Raw genomic sequence first — 17,972 nt, 5'->3', positions numbered from 1 at the left:
GTTTTATGAGCTAAATTTGGGGAATACAGACAGTAGTAAAATTCCTTTTTAGTTGATGTGATAACAGCTGATTATATACTTTTTTCTTTGGTTTTCCACAAGAATACCATTTTAGTTTCCTTAAGATTATATTGAGCCAGAAGTCCTGAAAGGTCTCTGCTTTGCTAAGGCTTTTTAGTGATCTGAAAGTAGAATGGCAGATGTAATAGCAAAGGAAATTTGTGATGGTAAGGTAATGGTAATAAGTGGAGAACAGTTTGGTTGCAAACCTATGGCATGGTGTGATATGTTTGCCATTATATACGTTCAGTTAATGAAAAAGGAAATGGCAACCCACTCCAGTATTCTTGCCTGGGATATCTCATGGACAGAGGAGCCTGGCAGGCTGCAGTCCTTGGGCTTACAGAGAGTTAGAACTGAGCAACTTAACCACAACAACAGCAATGCTCAATTAGAAAGCAGTTCCCTATCTTCCTTATAAGAATATCCCAGCTCCAAATTCTTTTGCCAACTGAAATATAACAGATTTTAAAGAGAGACCTGACACATTAAAATCTGCTTGTACTTGATTTGGCTATGTAAACCATTGTATTAGAAACAGAATTTAGAAATAAAGTTTTGTTTTTACTGTTTCATGTGCTGAAATAATTGTGTTTGGTTTCTTCATATGTACAGAGATTCCTTTGGAATGATTTGTCTTGCAAAGACAGGTGATAGCTAGGAGTACCTTCATAAGTCTTAGATAGAAGGCAGTTTATCTTCTGAAAAATAATACTTTGGGGATAAAACCCTAGTCTGTTAACATTTGATAATTCCCTATATGCTTATTTCTCATTGATATTTAGAAGTATTTCTCAAATTTAAGAAGTCAGAGCATTGAGTGAGCTTATTCTTATTAAATATCTTAAGTTTTTAATTGTTAATATGGATTTTGTCTTTTTTTTTCCTCCCCTTTCCTTTGAGGAGTTTGGACATAATTGCCTTATTTCATTTCAGGGATCCTTCTAAAGTAAATATTCTGGTACCTGGTGCTGGACTAGGAAGACTGGCCTGGGAAATAGCTATGCTAGGTTATGCTTGTCAAGGAAATGAATGGAGTTTTTTTATGCTTTTTTCTTCCAACTTTGTACTCAACAGGTATTTAATTTACTTTTTGCTAGAAACAGTAATTTCTCAGAATTGGACTGACTTACCCTATTTTTGAAAAATTCTGAATTTGAAGAGAAGTGCATAGTGTTTAATTATGGTATATATCATAAGTGTTTCTTGTATTAAAATTAAATTGCTTATACTGTTACTACTTTAATTAGTTGCCTAGTTAACAGAACGTTGAACAGGATGGGTAAGGGATGTTTTAAAAAGTGATTGGGTATTCATGACACTCAAATGATTTCTCTGCAGAATTTAGGGCTAAGTATTGTCCAGGAAGGAGTATTTTCTTATTGTTCCTTAAACATCTTCACCCCTTTGTTTCTTTAGTGGAATAAGATTTTCATGTAGTAATCACATTTTTTTTACTTAATCAAATTCTCATAGAATGATTCACATAAAATGACTCCACATAACTGAGTTGGAAAGCTTTCTCAGAACTTCTGTGGCCTCATTTATAAAGTAGTGGAGAAGTGTCTTTAAATCCAGAAGAGGTGTGTCAGAGAAAAAATAAATAGCTGCCTCATTTAAACAATACGTTGTCTTGGTAGCAGTGTGAGTTAGGAGATAGGGAAAAGGTAAAAGGAGAGTGTTACAAAAAAAAATAATTAGGTAACAAAACTCATACCATTTTTGGGGAAAAAAAAAAACTTAGACTGTTTTTTTACTTGGGCTTGAGTTTTGGCAGTATATGTTTAAAAATTTGAATGAACAGCACATTTATATATCTGAATTTACCTTAATTTTGTTTCTGTCTTTTAATCCATGATTGGTTACTCATCTACATGCATATGTGGAGTTTCAGATAATTGGGTAGAGTATAGTGGTAACACTTTTCAGTATTTAATTATATAAGTAAATCCTCAATCCGATTATAAATTTTGGTATTTAAAGTAGATTTTCTTGGTAAAATATTTACTTAACACTGAATTTTATGCTCATATTTTACAGATGTTCTGAAATTAATAAATATAAGCTTTATCCCTGGATTCATCAGTTTAGCAATAACCGAAGGTCAGCTGATCAGATTCGACCCATCTTTTTCCCTGATGTTGACCCCCACAGTCTTCCTCCCGGTTCTAACTTTTCTATGACAGCAGGAGATTTTCAGGAGATATACTCAGAATGCAGTAAGTCCAAAGCAAGCATTTAAAAATCACATCCTTTATTCTAAATTTAATGAGCTAATTTTGTACTGAGCCAAAGTTGTGATTCATTTTGATGGTAGAATTTAAGGTATACTTCAGTGACAGTTTATCAATAGAATATTTTCAGAGTTATGTATAAGACAGTCATGGGAACTATAAAATATGGGATCTGCAGTTGAGAAATTTATAATCTGTTGGATCTGTTAATATAAGACAACATGTAAACAAAGGTTGAGTAATGAATACAGTAAAAATGAAAGTAGGTTAGTATGACAAGTGAGCTGTTTGTTTAGACAGTGACTTGAATAGGGAGGAATGGCATTCAGAGGTACAAAGATATGAATGAGTAAGGTAACCAGGGATGGTAGAACAGCCTGGCTGCAAGGAAAAAGGACTCTGGGGGATTTAATGGACGATGAGGCTAGAGAAGTAGGTTGGTTCCAGATTGTGGAGGCCCTTTATAATCTATGAAGTTTGGACTTCAGCCTGGCAAAATGTAGAAGAAACTTGAGCTAGTCATTAGAGAAAGGGAGATGATAATGGGGAAAGAGGAGAGAGGCTTGGCAATAAAAAGAAAAAAAGAAGGCTGAGGGGTCAGCAAGTTTGTTTGTTTAACAGGTATTTGTTGAGCCACCTGGTAAGTAGAAGGTATATTCCAGGTCCTGTGGAGACAGCAATGAGCAAAACAAAGTTCCTATTCACAGGGAACCCATATTCTAGTTTGGAGAGAGGCAATAATAAATTAATACTGTGAGGAAGAAAAATAAGGCAGGTAAAGGGGATACTGATTGACTGGGGAGGGTCTGCTGTTTTATATGGAATTACCAGGAAGGTATTTCTAAGGGGGGAACTTAAAAATTGAGCAGAGAACCTCATGAGACTGAAGAGGCAGGTCATTCAGATATATGGGGGAAAAGTGTTGCAGACAAAGGAGATGGCAAAGAAAGGAAGATTCTGGGGTGTGAAGACACTTGTTCTGCTCCTGAAGAGCTAGAGGATCTGTTTGGCTGGGATGTGGTGAGCAGCGGGCGGGTGATGGGAGATGAGGTTAGAGAGAGTTTGGTGAGACAGACTTGTAGGCCATAGCTAAGACTTCAAATTGTACTCGAAGAGGAATGGGAGGCCTTGGAGTGATTAGAGCAGGACAGTAACAAGTTAGCGAAGTTATTGTTTTTCCCTGAATGCTGACACTGGGAGATCCTGCACTGAAGGTACAAGGAGAGAGATGATGTTAGGATAAGTTAGGGAGCAGGTCTCAAAATAGAAGTGAAATAATGAAAAACATTGCTTCGGCATGTAAAAATGATTCTTCTGGAGCACGGTTTGAGAGAGGAGGTGGGGAAGGTGATCCGTGGTTGGATGAAGTGCCTTATCTGTACAGACAGCCACTTTCAGTGCAGTCTCCTCTGTCTCTGTGCCAAGCCACAGCCTCCAGAAGGCAAACTGTTCTCTGTTCGCTTTTCACCCTCTGCTGCTGACTGTCCCATCCCTCTTTTTAACTGACAGTTCCCCCAAGTACTGGTGGATGCTTATGTATTTTGATACCATTCATTTCTCAGTTGGCAGCAGATGCATTCAGTCTTTTTTGAAACCTTCCAGAATTGGTAGTTAACACTGGTTTACATCACAACTTAAATTAAAATGACTTAATTTCATTGCAACTGATTTTACTTTTAAATTAAAAAATTTTTTTAATTGTTAAAATTTGTATTAGTCATCATAATTAAAGCTAAAAATGAAAAGATTATAAACAAAACCCATAAATATGACGGTGTAGATACAGTGATATAGGTTATCAAAAATGATTTCCAAATTGGTTATGTTATCAAATTAGCAATAAAAGCTTTTATGAATGATGACATATTTTGTAAATGATTATTTGGTTGCCTAGATTATAGTATTTGATTGGAAGAGTTTAGCTTCTATACCTCTGCAGTTAAATATTCGTATCTGTAAAGAGGTAACTGGTTTATTTATAGAATTCATGAAAAGGCAAAATAGCATAACATGTAGTAATTTGATTTTCCTTAAATAGATACCTGGGACTGTATTGCTACCTGTTTCTTCATAGACACAGCTCACAATGTAATTGATTATATTGATACAATATGGAAAATACTCAAGCCAGGTGGAATTTGGATAAATCTAGGTAAGTTCCTCAGTATTTATTAGAACTTATACATTAATCTGAGTACTTTATAGCTGTTCTGCATTTGGTAACTTCACACACAGTACTAAATATTCACAAAAGTTGTCATTATGTGGTACGTTTGGTTTTTTAAATAATATATTTTTAATCGGAGGATAATTGCTGTATAATATTGTGTTGGTTTCTGCCGTACATCAACATGAATCAGCCATATGTCACATATGTCCCCTTCCTCCTAAACCTCTCTTCCATCTCCACCCCATTCCACCTCTCTATGTTGTCACAGAGCACCAGGTTTGACCTCCCTTCATCATACAGCAGATTGTCACTGGCTATCCATTTTACATGTGGCAATGTATATTTTTCCATGCTACTCTTAATTCGTCCCACCCTCTCCCTCCTCCACTGTGTCCACAAGTCTGCTCACTATGTCTGTGTCTCCATTGTGGTCCTGCAGATAGGTTCATCAGTACTATCTTTCCAGACTCCATATACATGCATTGATATACAATATTTGTTTTCCTCTTTCTGACTTACTTCACTCTGTATAACAGGCTCTAGGTTCATTTACTTCATCAGAATTTACTCAATGCATTTTTTATGGCTGAGTAATATTCCATTATATATGTACCACAACTTCTTTATCCATTCATCTGTCAGTGGACATCTAGGTTGCCTCCATATCCTAGCTCTTATAAATAGTGCTGCATTGAACATAGGGGTACATGTGTCTTTTCCAATTATGGTTTTGGAACCATAGTGGGATTGTTGGCATTGTATGATATTTTTATTCCTCGCTTTTTTAAAGAATCTCCATACTGTTCTCTATAATAGCTGTATCAATTTACATTCCCACCAACAGTGCAGACATTTCTCCAAAGACATACAGATGGCTAATAAACACATTAAAAGATGCTCAACATCACTTATTATTAGAAATGCAAATGAAAACTATAATGAAGTATCAACTTCAGACTGGTCAGAATGGCTGTCACCAAAATATCTATAAACAGTAAATGCTGGAAAGGGTGTAGAGAAAAGAGAACTCTCTTGCAATGTTTTACATGTTTTAAAACCTCCATGGTTTCCTTTAGATTGCATTCTAGTTGTAGTGCAGTTCCTTCAATCATAGCTAATCCCTCCAAAAGCAGTGGAACCCCCAAAAGTTGTATATTCATACTAGGTCAGTCTCATAGCAGCCATAATTTCAAAGAGGTGGTAGTGGTTGAGTTACTAAGTCATGTCCAACTCTTGCGACTGCATGGACTGTAGCCCACCAGGCTCCTCTGTCCATGGGATTCTCCAGGCAAAAATACTAGAGTAGGTTGCCATTTCCTTCTCCAGGGGATCTTCCTGACTCAGGAGTCGAACCCAGGTCTCCTGCATTGCAGGCAGATTGTTTACTGACTGAGCTACAAGGGAAGCCCACAGAGGTACTAATTATTAATTCAATGATAATCATCCCTCATCTTCCCAGTTCTCCACTCCATGGAGAAACAGCACTTCTGTTCAGGAGAGAGTGGTCTTTTAAAATTTCTGTAATGAAACATTTGAGGGGAAGCACTTAATCTCTCCCATGAAATCCTCCTCCCCAGTATATATATTATGGGGAAAGAGTAGGTATGATAACTTATGTATCTCATTTAATTTTAAGAAAGAGTAGAAATATAATTTCACTTATGCAAAAACCTTTTTACTGCATCCTATTGCTGGTTGCTAGAAATCAAATGATGTGTATGACATGGTCCTTTCCATCTGGAGCCTAAGGGAAATTGCACATTTTATCCTGTTACTTTAAAATTAAGGGGAAATAATGATACTAAAGGTAAACATACTTTTCTTTTTTAGTAAGATAGATAATCCTTATTAAGAAAGACTACATACGTAAAAGTCAAGTAAATATTGAGTCCTTGGTCTTCAGTATTGGTGTAGTTCTGTTGGTAGGTTCTGTTACTTGCTCTCTTTAATGATTTAGCTTACCAGAGATATAGTCAGTAGGTTTAAGCCTCCAGGTCATAGAAGGTCTTTTCCAAACTTCTTTTTAGAAGTCCATAGGACAGATGAGAGCAGCGTAATATATAGCCATGATATGAAGCAAGTATCTCAAACTTTGAGTCTTCCTTAAAAGAAAAGTACTCCTTTTCTGAAGGGATGACTGAAAGATAGCCTTACCAACTGGGTATTTGCTTCCTGTGGTTAGGCATAATGTTGGCCACTTAAAAAATACCTGTGTAGTCTCAGAACAACCATATGTTGAAATGGAGTTTACTGTATAGTTGAAGAAACTGAATCTTGGGTTAAGTAACTAGCAGAAAAGTTGTGGCGTTTATATATGGCAGATGGGCTGACAGCCCAGATCCAACCCCTTGACTGCCTAATCAGCTACCTCTGCAGGCTTGCACTGGGACAGTCTATAACTTACCTTTATTCTGACTGTGTGTTTATGTGTCTAAAATTTTTCATATCAGTTATTGAGTTATATAAGGTTTTGTGTATTTCCAGAGCATTTGACTTAACTTTCATAGGAACAACTTTTCTTTTTGACATTTATTGGTTTATTAATATTTTATTAATTGTATAATAACAGTTACAACTGCCTGGAGCAAATACATGTGGCCCTTGGTAAGTATACTGCTTGATAAGAGTAAATGTGCTGAGGTGTGGCCTGTGGTCTGTCATTGGCATCACAGTTAATTCAGCATATTTGTTAACAGGATATCAGTTAAGAAGAGGGCTTCCACTCTTCTTACCAGGGAGTTTCTCTTATGCTCCAAGCCAGTGTGTCCAACTTGGATGCACCACAGATGCTTCCTAATGCATGTGTCTGGAGGAAGTGATGCCCATGCTTTCCCCTTGCCTTTTCTGTTCCATCATCTACTCAGATTTCCCCAACCAGAAAACTGGTATAGGCCTTTAACCTCTCTTCTTCTCCATCTGCATCTAGTCAGTCTGTAAGTTTTACCTCCTAAAACTCCTTAATGGATCTTGTATCTTTTTTTAACCCAGGGTTTCTCAACCTCAGTACTTGTAAGTTATATTCAACACTTTACACTCCTTTTATTTCTCCATTTACCACCAAAGTGATCTTCCCAATGTGCAAACCTATTCTTATCAGATCTCTCCTGCATAAAAGTCTAGCTTTGTTGGTAACCTAAACCCTTCTGGATGTGTACAGTGCCTTTTGTGATCTCTCTTCTGTCTTGTGTCTCAGCTTCATTTTTTTGTTTTGTTTTGTTTTGACTGCCATTCCTTGTCCTGACCTCAGGTACTAGTCTTCTGACCTAGAAAGCCCTTTCTCTTTCCTCTCGATTTTCATTTGGTTCTTCCCTTTGTGTGCTCTTTAACACTCTGCTCAGGAGATCCTTTCATATTGGGTTAAATATTATGTTATTTCTCTTTTATATCTGACAAGTCTGTCAGCGTTTAATGCATTGTGGTGTAGTCACTCATCATTTTGTTTCTTCTACTAGTTTCTAAGTTTCACAAGGGTAGGAATCTAGTGCTTCTTCCTTACTTGGAGTTAACTGTTATGTGTATGAATGGATGTATTGTTTTAGAATTTGAAATAAGGATGAAAGTAATTTTCAGATGCCACAGAAGATTGACTGGCTGCTAAGAGACATGATAAAATGGCATTTACATTGGTAAATTCATAACATTCCTTTGGTTTGGGCTTCAGTCATGTGGACTTGGAAAATTAGTTTCATCTGTAAACTGAGAATGTGTCCCTAGCCCCTTGGGGACAGTTTCAGTCTAACTTATGCAGATGATACCACCTTTACGGCAGAAAGTGAAAAACAAAAGAGCCTCTTGATGAAAGTGAAAGAAGAGAGTGAAAAAGTTGGCTTAAAGCTCAACATTCAGAAAACTAAGGTCATGGCATCTAGTCCCATCACTTCATGGCAAATAGTTGTGGAAACAGTGACAGACTTTATTTTTTTCGGGCTCCAAAATCGCTGCAGATGGTGACTGCAGCCATGAAATTAAAAGATGCTTACTCCTTGGAAGAAAAGTTATGACCGACCTACACAGCATATTAAAAAGCAGAGACATTACTTTGCCAACAAAGGTCCATCTAGTCAAGGCTGTGATTTTTCCAGTGGTCATGTATGGATGTGAACGTTGGACTACAAAGAAAGCTGAGCGCTGAAGAATTGATGCTTTTGAACTGTGGTGATGGAGAAGACTCCTGAGAGTCCCTTGGACTGCCAGGAGATCCAACCAATCCATCCTAAAGGAAATCAGTCCTGTCTGAATATTCATTGGAAGGGCTGAAGCTGAAACTCCAATACTTTGGCCACCTAATGCACAGAACTGACTCATTTGAAAGACCCTGATGGTGGGAAAGATTGAGGGCAGGATGAGAAGGGGACGACAGAGGATGAGATGGTTGGATGGCATCATCGACTCAATGGACATGAGTTTGTGTAAACTCTGGGAGTTGGTGATGGACAGGGAAGCCTGGCGTGCTGCAGTTCATGGGGTTGCAAAGAGTCGGACATGACTGAGCAACTGAACTGAACTGAACTGATGCTTATATAGACCAGAATGTCAGTATATTCATATGTAATGAGAAATATGCCCACTAGCCATTCTGGAATGCTAAAAAGTTATATTGGAAGTTAAATTATAATGAAAAATTTGCCACAGTGTATGAAATTAGAGTTGGGAATATTATTAACTTATAAAATGCTCTGAGGGGTGTTTAAAGTACTCACTTGAATGCTTTCCAGGTTTGGGAGAACTAGTGAGCTTTTCAAGGGAACTGTTATGTATGCATACATTCTTTGGGAAAGGCTCTGATTTTGCAAAATGCAGAAAAAATGCCTATGCATCCTGTTTATCGATTTTTCATGGTGACTAGTACCCCTTAAATGCATTTATATGTAATTTAGTGGGGTGCAGAAGTGTGTGTGTATGTGTCTGTGTGTGTACACTTGCCCTGATACATAGTTGGATAGTGGAAGGCAGGCAGTTATCCAAGTGAATCTACCTTCATCTGGAAGAATTAACAAGTTAAAGTACCAAAGGAGATCTTTGTAATGAGAAATGGAGCCTATTAGAGTTTAAAGCACTGTAAAGCTACAGAATTTTTAAAAACATGAGAGATTGCCTATGAAAGGTAGATGATTGGACACATTGGACATACATTAGTTCCTCATTGAGATCATGTTAATAGTTCATAAAAAGTTATAAACATGGATAAAGAATGGCAGGATGTCATCAGGGGACAAAAGAATGTAACAATATTTCAGAAGATAGGGTAGGTGGATAAGTTTTGCAAAGAAACCAATGTGAATACAGCCAGTTGACCTGGAATAACTGTAGAAAATGAGACACCAAATGAAACAAACATAAATTGAAAGTCTATATGTAGGGAATAGCTGACCTCCTCCAAGACACCCACCTTATGTGCATTTCCAGACCATGCTCAGCCAGGAGACCAGAAGTTTAATTCACTGGAAAAAGTGAATGGAAAAGGAGCAGAATTTATGAAAGCATGGCCTAATAAAGAGTGAGGATGAAATATAGGACAGAAAAGAAGAGGATCAATTAAAAGTCTGCATTGGAAAATGATTGGACCGTGACCACCAGTTACCCTACTTCTACCCACAACACCTCCCTACCCTGCCTATAAAGCTTTTTGCTGGGGTATGGGTACCAGCTGTCTGTTTTGCATGGATATAAACCATGTTTCTTTAAGTGGGCATATTAATATAGTTACGAGCTTTTAAATAATTGTATGGTGGATCTTTTTCCCTTAAATCCTTACTGTATCTTTATGTTTTAGATGCATCTCTTATATACAACATATAGTTAAATTTTGCTTCCCTGGTGACTCAGCTGGTAAAGAATCCACCTGCAATGAGGGAGACCTGGGTTCAGTCCCTGGGTTGGGAAGATCCCCTGGAGAAGGGAACGGCTACCCACTCTAGTATTCTGACCTGGAAAATTCCATGGACTGTATAGTCCCTGGGGTCACAAAGAGTTTTACACATATGAGTGGCTTCCACTTCACTTCATCTAGTCTAATAATCACTGTCTCTTAACTGGAACTTTTAGAACCTTAAGCATATAAATGATTTAAGTCAGCTTATCCCAGATTCAGTAAAATGGGATCTCCTTCAAGCTGGCTCCTGTGTCCTTTTGACATATCCCTGCCATTGTCTGAGCATCTTCTTTCTGGCATAACTAGGTATTCTGGGCTCATCTTTACTTTTTCTGCCTGAGATCAGCCAGTTTTTCCAAGGATTCCTGGTTCTTTTTAATGGGGAATGGTATGTAGAAACAAAATTCTGGATTCTCCCACTGTCATGGTGTTGCTTCTAGGCCCTTTTATAATTATGTATGTATCCTTATATGTCTATAAACATGAGTTCATGTTTATAGACCATGAGTTTATGCTGATACTTCTAGTTCCATAGCGACTCTAGGTATGGAGTACAAAGTTGGCATATAGCTTTCAGCACATTTAAGACGTCATTCCAGCAGCTTCTGTTTTTGTTGTTTAGAATTCAGCTATTTTAATTGTTGCTTCTTTGAGTAATCAGTTTTGTTTTTTAAGATTTTCACTTTGTAGTTTTTTTCAGGCTCAATATTATATGCAGGTGTGAATTGTTCTTTTTAAAAACTATACAGTTTGTTGGGCTACCTGAGTCTGTAAAAAATTTTTTCATCAGTTCTGAAAAATCTTAGCTTAAAACAGATCTCCACTTGCCAATATGAGACAAGCGTAGCATCAAAATAAATAATAACAGTTATTATTTCTTTGTATACCTCCTCTCCCACATTCTTTTTCTCTTCTTTTGGAAATGCAGTCAAATGTACTGAAGACCTTCTCACTCACAAAGCTTTCACTTTGCTTTATTTGCTATTTTTTTTCTTGTTTTGTTCTGTCTGTCCTGCATTCTAGGCACTTTATTCTGACCTGTCTTCCCATTCACAATTTTTTTCTTTCACTGTGTTTAACATCTGTTTCATTTCTCTTTGGTGGGGACTTTGTGTGTGTGTGTGTGAGGTTATTTTTATTATTTTGTTTGTATGTTTTTGGTTAGCTATGCCATTTAAGACGGAGAAGGCAATAGCACCCCACTCCAGTACTCTTGCCTGGAAAATCCCATGGGTGGAGGAGCCTGGTAGGCTGCAGTCCATGGGGTCGCTAAGAGTCGGATATGACCGAGTGACCTGACTTTCACTTTTCACTTTCATGCATTGGAGAAGGAAATGGCAACCCACTCCAGTGTTCTTGCCTTTAGAATCCCAGGGACGGGGGAGCCTGGTGGGCTGCGGTTCTGTGGGATCGCACAGAGTCGGACACAACTGAAGCAACTTAGCAGCAGCAGCATGCCATTTAAGAATGTTCTGTTCTCTGCATATGTTTTCTCAATAGTCTTTACTTCTCTGAAAATAGTGTATTTTGTACGATAACTGTAATATCTCACATCTTTGCAGGTCAGCCTCTGCCTTCTCTTGTTCCTGCTGCCTCTTGCTTATAGTTGTTTGTTTCCCCGGGCTGTAAGATGCAAAACTGTACATGTAATATCTCATTCTAATGCATCAAGGAAAGACTGCAAGGAGATACTTTAAGTTTTCAAGTGGTTATCTGTGTTTACTAGGATTAGACATGGGTTTGATTTTATGTTATTTATATTATTTTACCTTTCTGTTATTGAGCTTACATTATACTTACAGTCAAGGAAAAAATGTTTCTTTGCTTCTGTTACTGCCATTAAAAAAATGTGAAGACAAAATGGATTAAAAACCTAAATGTAAGAACAGAAACTATAAAACTCTTAGAGGAAAACAGAGGCAGAACACTTGATGACATTAATCAAAGCAAGATCCTCTATCACCCACCTCCTAGGGTAATGGAAATAAAAACAAAAGTAAACAAGTGGGACCTAATTAAACTTAAAAGCTTTTGCATAGGAAAGGAAATTATAAGCACGGTGAAAAGACAACCCTAGGAATGCAAGAAAATAATAGCAAATGAAACAACTGACAAAGGATTAATTTCTAAAATATACAGGTAGCTCATACAACTCAGTACCAGAAAAACAAACAACCCAGTGAAAAAGTGGAGTAAAGACCTAAACAGACATTTCTCCAAAGAAGACATACGGATGGCTAACAAACACATGAAAAGATGCTCAACATCGCTCATTATTAGAGAAATGCAAATCAAAACCACAATGAGATATCACCTCACACCGGTCAGAGTGGCCATCATCAAAAAGTCCACAAATAATAAATGCTGGAGAGGGTGTGGAGAAAAGGGAACGCTCTTGTACTGTTGGTGGGGATACAAATTGATACACTATGGAAGACAGTATGGAGATTCCTTAAGAAACTAGGAATAAAACCACCATATGACCCAGCAATCCCACTCCTAGGCATATACCCTGAGGAAACCAGAGTTGAAAAAGACACATGTATCCCATTGTTCATTGCAGCACTATTTACAATAGTTAGAACATGGAAGCAACCTAGATGCCCATTGACAGATGAACGGATAAAGAAGTTGTGGTACATATACACAATGGAATATTACTCAGCCGTTAAAAAAGAACGCATTTGAGTCAGTTCTGATGAGGTGGATGAACCTAGAACCTAGGTGAAGTGAGTGAAAGTGAGTGAAGTGAGTCAGAAAAAGATAAATATTGTATTCTAACGCACATATACAGAATCTAGAAAAATGGCTCTAAAGAATTTATTTACAGGGCAGCAATGGAGAAACAGACATAGAGAATAGACTTAGGACATGGGGAGACAGTGAGATATATGGAAAGAGAAACATGGAAACTTATATTACCATATGTAGAATAGATAGCCAACGGGAATTTGCTGTGTGACTCAGGGAACTCAAACAGGGGCTCTGTATCAACCTAGAGGGGTGGCATTTGGAGGGAGTTTCAAAAGGAAGGGGACATATGTATACCTATGGCTGATTCATGTTGAGGCTTGACAGAAAACAGCAAAATTCTGTAAAGCAATTATCCTTCAATAAAAAATTTTAAAAATGTGAAGAGACAGAATTGAGAAAACAACTCCTTCAGGATTGTGATAGTGTTTTATTCATCTTTATATATTCAGTGCCAGGCATTTGCTTGGTGCTTGATAAACATTCCTTTAAAGAATGAGCTGGGGACTTCCTTGGTGGTCCAGTGGTTAAGACTTTGTTCTTCCACTGCAGGGGGCGCAGGTTCAATCCCTGTTGGTGAACTCACATCTTGCCTGCCTTGTGGCATGGCCATAAAGTAAATTAAAAGAATAAAAATTTTAAAATAGTAAAGAATGAGTATAATAAATGTGAAAAACTGCTCGGCCTCAAGGAAATGCAGATGAAATTATGCATGGCCTATCATTTTCCTCTTGCCAAATTAGCAAATACTTAGTTTAATAAAAATACTTAGTGTGTTTTTTCTTTATAATTTAGATTTTTTTGAGGAGGGGTATAGTTGACATATAATAAATTCACTTTTTTGAAATGTATAACTTGAAGTATTTTGGAAGCTCGATAATCATGCAGCCATTACATCTATCAAGGTAGGGAACATTTCTATCACTTGCCCGAAAAAGGTCTCTTCTGACCCTTTGTAGTCAGTTCTCTCATCTTTAGTATCTGGCAGGTAGTGCTCTGTTTTATGTTATTATAGTTCTCACTTTCCAGAAAACCATATAAATAGAATCATGCAGTAAGTTGCTTTTTGTGTCTGGCATCCTTCACTTAGCATAATGCTTTTGAAATTCATCCATTTTGTTGCATGTTCCAGTGGCTTTTTTCTTTTTATCACTGAGTATTATTTCATTGTATGGATATACTACATTCTATTTATTCTTTGACTGGCTGATGGACATTTGGGTTGTTCCCAAATTATTATGATTATGAATAAAGTTGCTATAAACCCTCATGTGTAAACCTTTGTGTAGCCACAAGGTTTCATTCCTAGTGGTGGAATTGCTGGGTCATATGTAGAACATGCATGTATAACTTTACAACAAACCGCCAACCAGTTTTCCAGAGTGACTGTACCATTGCATTCCTGCCCCTTATTAAGTAAGGTGTTAAAACAAGTACTTAATTGCAATTGTGAGTGAAAAGTACTATGTCTCTATTGGAAAGCATTTTGGCAGTCTGATCAAGTTAGTAAAAATACTTACTCTCTTTGACCTAGAAACTCCACTGCAAGGCATGTCTTTGTAATATATCTGTGAAATATAAGCAGATATGTTTGTTGAAGTACCATTTGTAATAGGAGACTGAAAAATACAAAGCAACTGTAATGGTTGTCTTCAGGTGGTAAAATTACAGATGATTAACTACATTCAGTGCTATGCTGGGCATTATAGTGGATTAAAAAGAAACATAAGACATGTTCCTTTGTTCATGTAGCTTGTAATGAAACACAACGTTAGTAGAAGTAAAATATGGTCTGAGTCTGTAAGAAGTATAGGAATGTGTTTATGTAAATGTTATAAAACAGTATTGTTGGAGGTTCTTCAAATAATAAAGGAGGAACAGCATATGCTTTAGTACTGGAGATACTTGGCTGTCAGGCTCTGCATTCTTTAATAAAAGAATGCTTCAAAAGCTTTGGGATGATCTTGGATACAACAGGTGCTCAGTAAATGGTAGCACCTTCCATTTTTACTAGTACTAATAAAATTTAGCAGGAACTTAACTTTGATAGAGTAGTTTGGTGGGGAATCATCACTATCTTTTGAAAAGAACACTAATATATAAATTATAGTTATTTTATTCTAGTGGTTTATGTACAGTAAAAAAAAAAAGAAAAACCTTTTAACTCTTACTAAGTTCCACAGAGTGGTCAGCAGTTTGGGAACAGCAATTTTGTCTTGTTTGTTGCTTTTATCTCTTGTGTCTATTAACACATGGTAAGAGGAGTGGGGTTGGGTGGGGGTGTGTGAGTTGGTCTCAGGATTTATAATTAACCCAATGAAAGTAAAAAGATTGTCTAGTCCCTTAGTATAACTGTGGAATGATAATGTTACCTGGATGAAGTGGATAGATTGGGCAAAATGTGAGATTTAAAAGAATGAAATATCTGGTTTGAGTCAGATAACAGTTCCTTGGATATCCAGAGTGAGAGAATAGTAAAGGGGGGATGTCATTTTTAAAAGTTGTAATAGTTGTGGTTAACCTAGCACCTCTGTATGCATGGTGTGTTATATCACATTAAAGTCATGTTACAGATGGGGGAGAATTAGTTGGTGTTAGAGCTGGAATATTAACTGTGCTTTAAAAAAGCCAGCTTTAGGTGGTCCATTGATTAGGACTTGGAACATTTATACTGTGGTGGCCTGGGTTCGATCACTGGTTGAGGAACTAGGATCCCACAAGCCGTGCAGCACAGCCACAAAAAAAAAAAAAAAAGCCAGCTCTAGTATCACCTTTTCCTTCCAGGAAGCCATGCCTATAACTCTCCAACCCCGCTTACCCCTACACTTTTTCCTGCCCAGTCTGGCTTGAAGACCCTTCTCTGTTTTCACAAAATAGTTTGTAACTGCAGTTTTGCATATACTTATGGAATTACAGGATACCCTTGCATTTTGGGGACCTGGTATTCTGTGATTCAGCCACTCCTTCAGGAACTTACAGAGTTATAGGTGTAAAGCCCATGACGTGGAGAATCACAGTGCAAGGCTGTTACACCAGAGGGACTCACTCCCTGTGAATGTAGACCTGGCACTCAAATGGCAAAGTTTTAGGGATACTTGTCTTTCGCAAATATAACAGTTCTTTACTTCTCCTTTTTATGTTTCATCCTCTGCCCAACTTATTACTTAACTTGGGAGTTCAGTTTAAACAGCTAGTGGTGCATGTTTATATTTAAGTAGTGTCATAATATCTTTAAATTATAGGTCCTCTGCTGTACCACTTTGAAAATTTGGCGAATGAACTTTCCATAGAATTGAGCTATGAGGATATAAAAAATGTTGTTCTGCAGTATGGATTCCAGTTAGAGGTAAGGATGGAATGAGTATTGTCAAAGTTTAACTTTCAGAGCACTCAAACAGGAATGGTGATATCATGGCAGTTACTGGCTTTACTTCTTAACCTCTTTTGTTTTCTAACCCATGAAGTGAAAATAATACTTCTTAGCTTTTGGAATTATAAGGATTTGGGATAATGTGTATGTAAGTGGAAAACTGTCATACCTAGTGTAATCACCTTTCAATAAGTGGTAGCTGACCATTATAATACTGGCTTTTGTAGACAGATTGCACGTAGATGGGATGGGAGGTCAGATGTAAGAGGGATATTGTTTACTATATGTACATTTGTACTGTGTGGTCTTCCCTTATGTGATTATAACGATTCATGATACTTCGACTATTGTTTTATTTAGAAGCATTTGATTCATTTAAAAAATAAACAACAGGTTTGTTCTTAAAGATAAAAAGAAGCAATATATTATAGTAGTTTAGAGTTCAGGCTCCAGAATTAAAGACTTCTTGGGCGTGAATTCCAGTTTCACCACTTACTGTAGGTGTGACCTGTTGTTTGTAAACTGAGATTACTTATAGTGCTGATCTTAGAGGGTACGTATGTGTAATAAATGAATAATACACAGAATATGTTTAAAATAGCACTATCATTGTAGTTTTCATTATCATTATGATTACTGTTTGCATTTCAGGTGGAAAAAGAATCTGTCTTGTCAACGTATACTGTGAATGATCTATCCATGATGAAATACTACTATGAATGTGTTTTGTTTGTGGTCCGTAAACCACAATAACAGTCTCAAGTGATTATCATCAAGAAAAAAGTTTAATAGCAAATGCTGAAATAAACAACTCAAAATCAACTATCATAATGACAGGACACAACCTCAAATCAGTGGTGCCTTCTTATTCCTAACAAAATTTAGAAATAGTGTCTATTTTCTTAATATGTCTATCGCTTTTTCAGAAATATACTGTGCCATGCATATTTGTACTACACAAGTAAAAATGGAGGAAATGTCTTCAAGTATACTTTTTCCTTGAAGCCCAGAATTATCTTTCAGTAGAAAAAACTTTATTTCCAGTGTCTTCATGAAGCTGTCCATTAAGTCTGCCATATGAATAACTTACAGTATTGCAATCCATAAAAATCTCCCTTTTTGTTGTTTTGTATGCATCATACATGTTATTTGTAAAGTCTAAGGATCCTTTGTCACTTCCAACATCTGGAATTGGGATTTTGTTTACTTGGAACCTAAGCAATCTATACAGAAAATGTATATCCTTTTATCATTCAAATTATTTTATTTTCTAGCTCAGCTAGAAAATATAGTTAGCATCAAACATTTGATCTTTACAAAATGCTGAGTTTATAGGATCAAATTAGTCTTCTGGTCACACGAAGTTGAACACTTTGAAAGCATACTCATCATGGATCACTGAAATATATGAGATCTCAGCATTCTAAGTGAGGCACACAAGTATTTATTAAAGGTACTGCTAGGAAACTGGGAAAATAATAAAATCTGCCCATTTGAAATGTATGATTTCAAACT

The 17,972-nt window shown here is 36.9% G+C and overlaps 1 protein-coding gene across 1 annotated transcript in view; it reads left to right on the top strand.

The window, feature by feature from the left end:
- Positions 1 to 17,210, top strand: part of CARNMT1 (carnosine N-methyltransferase 1) — a 36,655-nt gene extending 19,445 nt beyond the window's left edge. Inside the window, exons 4-8 of the mRNA XM_052645106.1 lie at positions 997 to 1,137; positions 2,101 to 2,279; positions 4,333 to 4,446; positions 16,330 to 16,433; positions 17,109 to 17,210. Of these exons, the coding sequence (XP_052501066.1) occupies positions 997 to 1,137; positions 2,101 to 2,279; positions 4,333 to 4,446; positions 16,330 to 16,433; positions 17,109 to 17,210 (640 nt within the window). The remainder of the gene's footprint in view (positions 1 to 996; positions 1,138 to 2,100; positions 2,280 to 4,332; positions 4,447 to 16,329; positions 16,434 to 17,108) is intronic.
- The last annotated feature ends 762 nt before the right edge of the window (positions 17,211 to 17,972 follow it).

This window comes from Budorcas taxicolor, chromosome 8 (genome assembly GCF_023091745.1).
Source record: "Budorcas taxicolor isolate Tak-1 chromosome 8, Takin1.1, whole genome shotgun sequence".
Classification (NCBI taxonomy): domain Eukaryota; kingdom Metazoa; phylum Chordata; class Mammalia; order Artiodactyla; family Bovidae; genus Budorcas; species Budorcas taxicolor.
The sequence above is the reverse complement of the archived record's forward strand: the minus strand, read 5'-3'. Positions and strand labels throughout refer to the sequence as shown.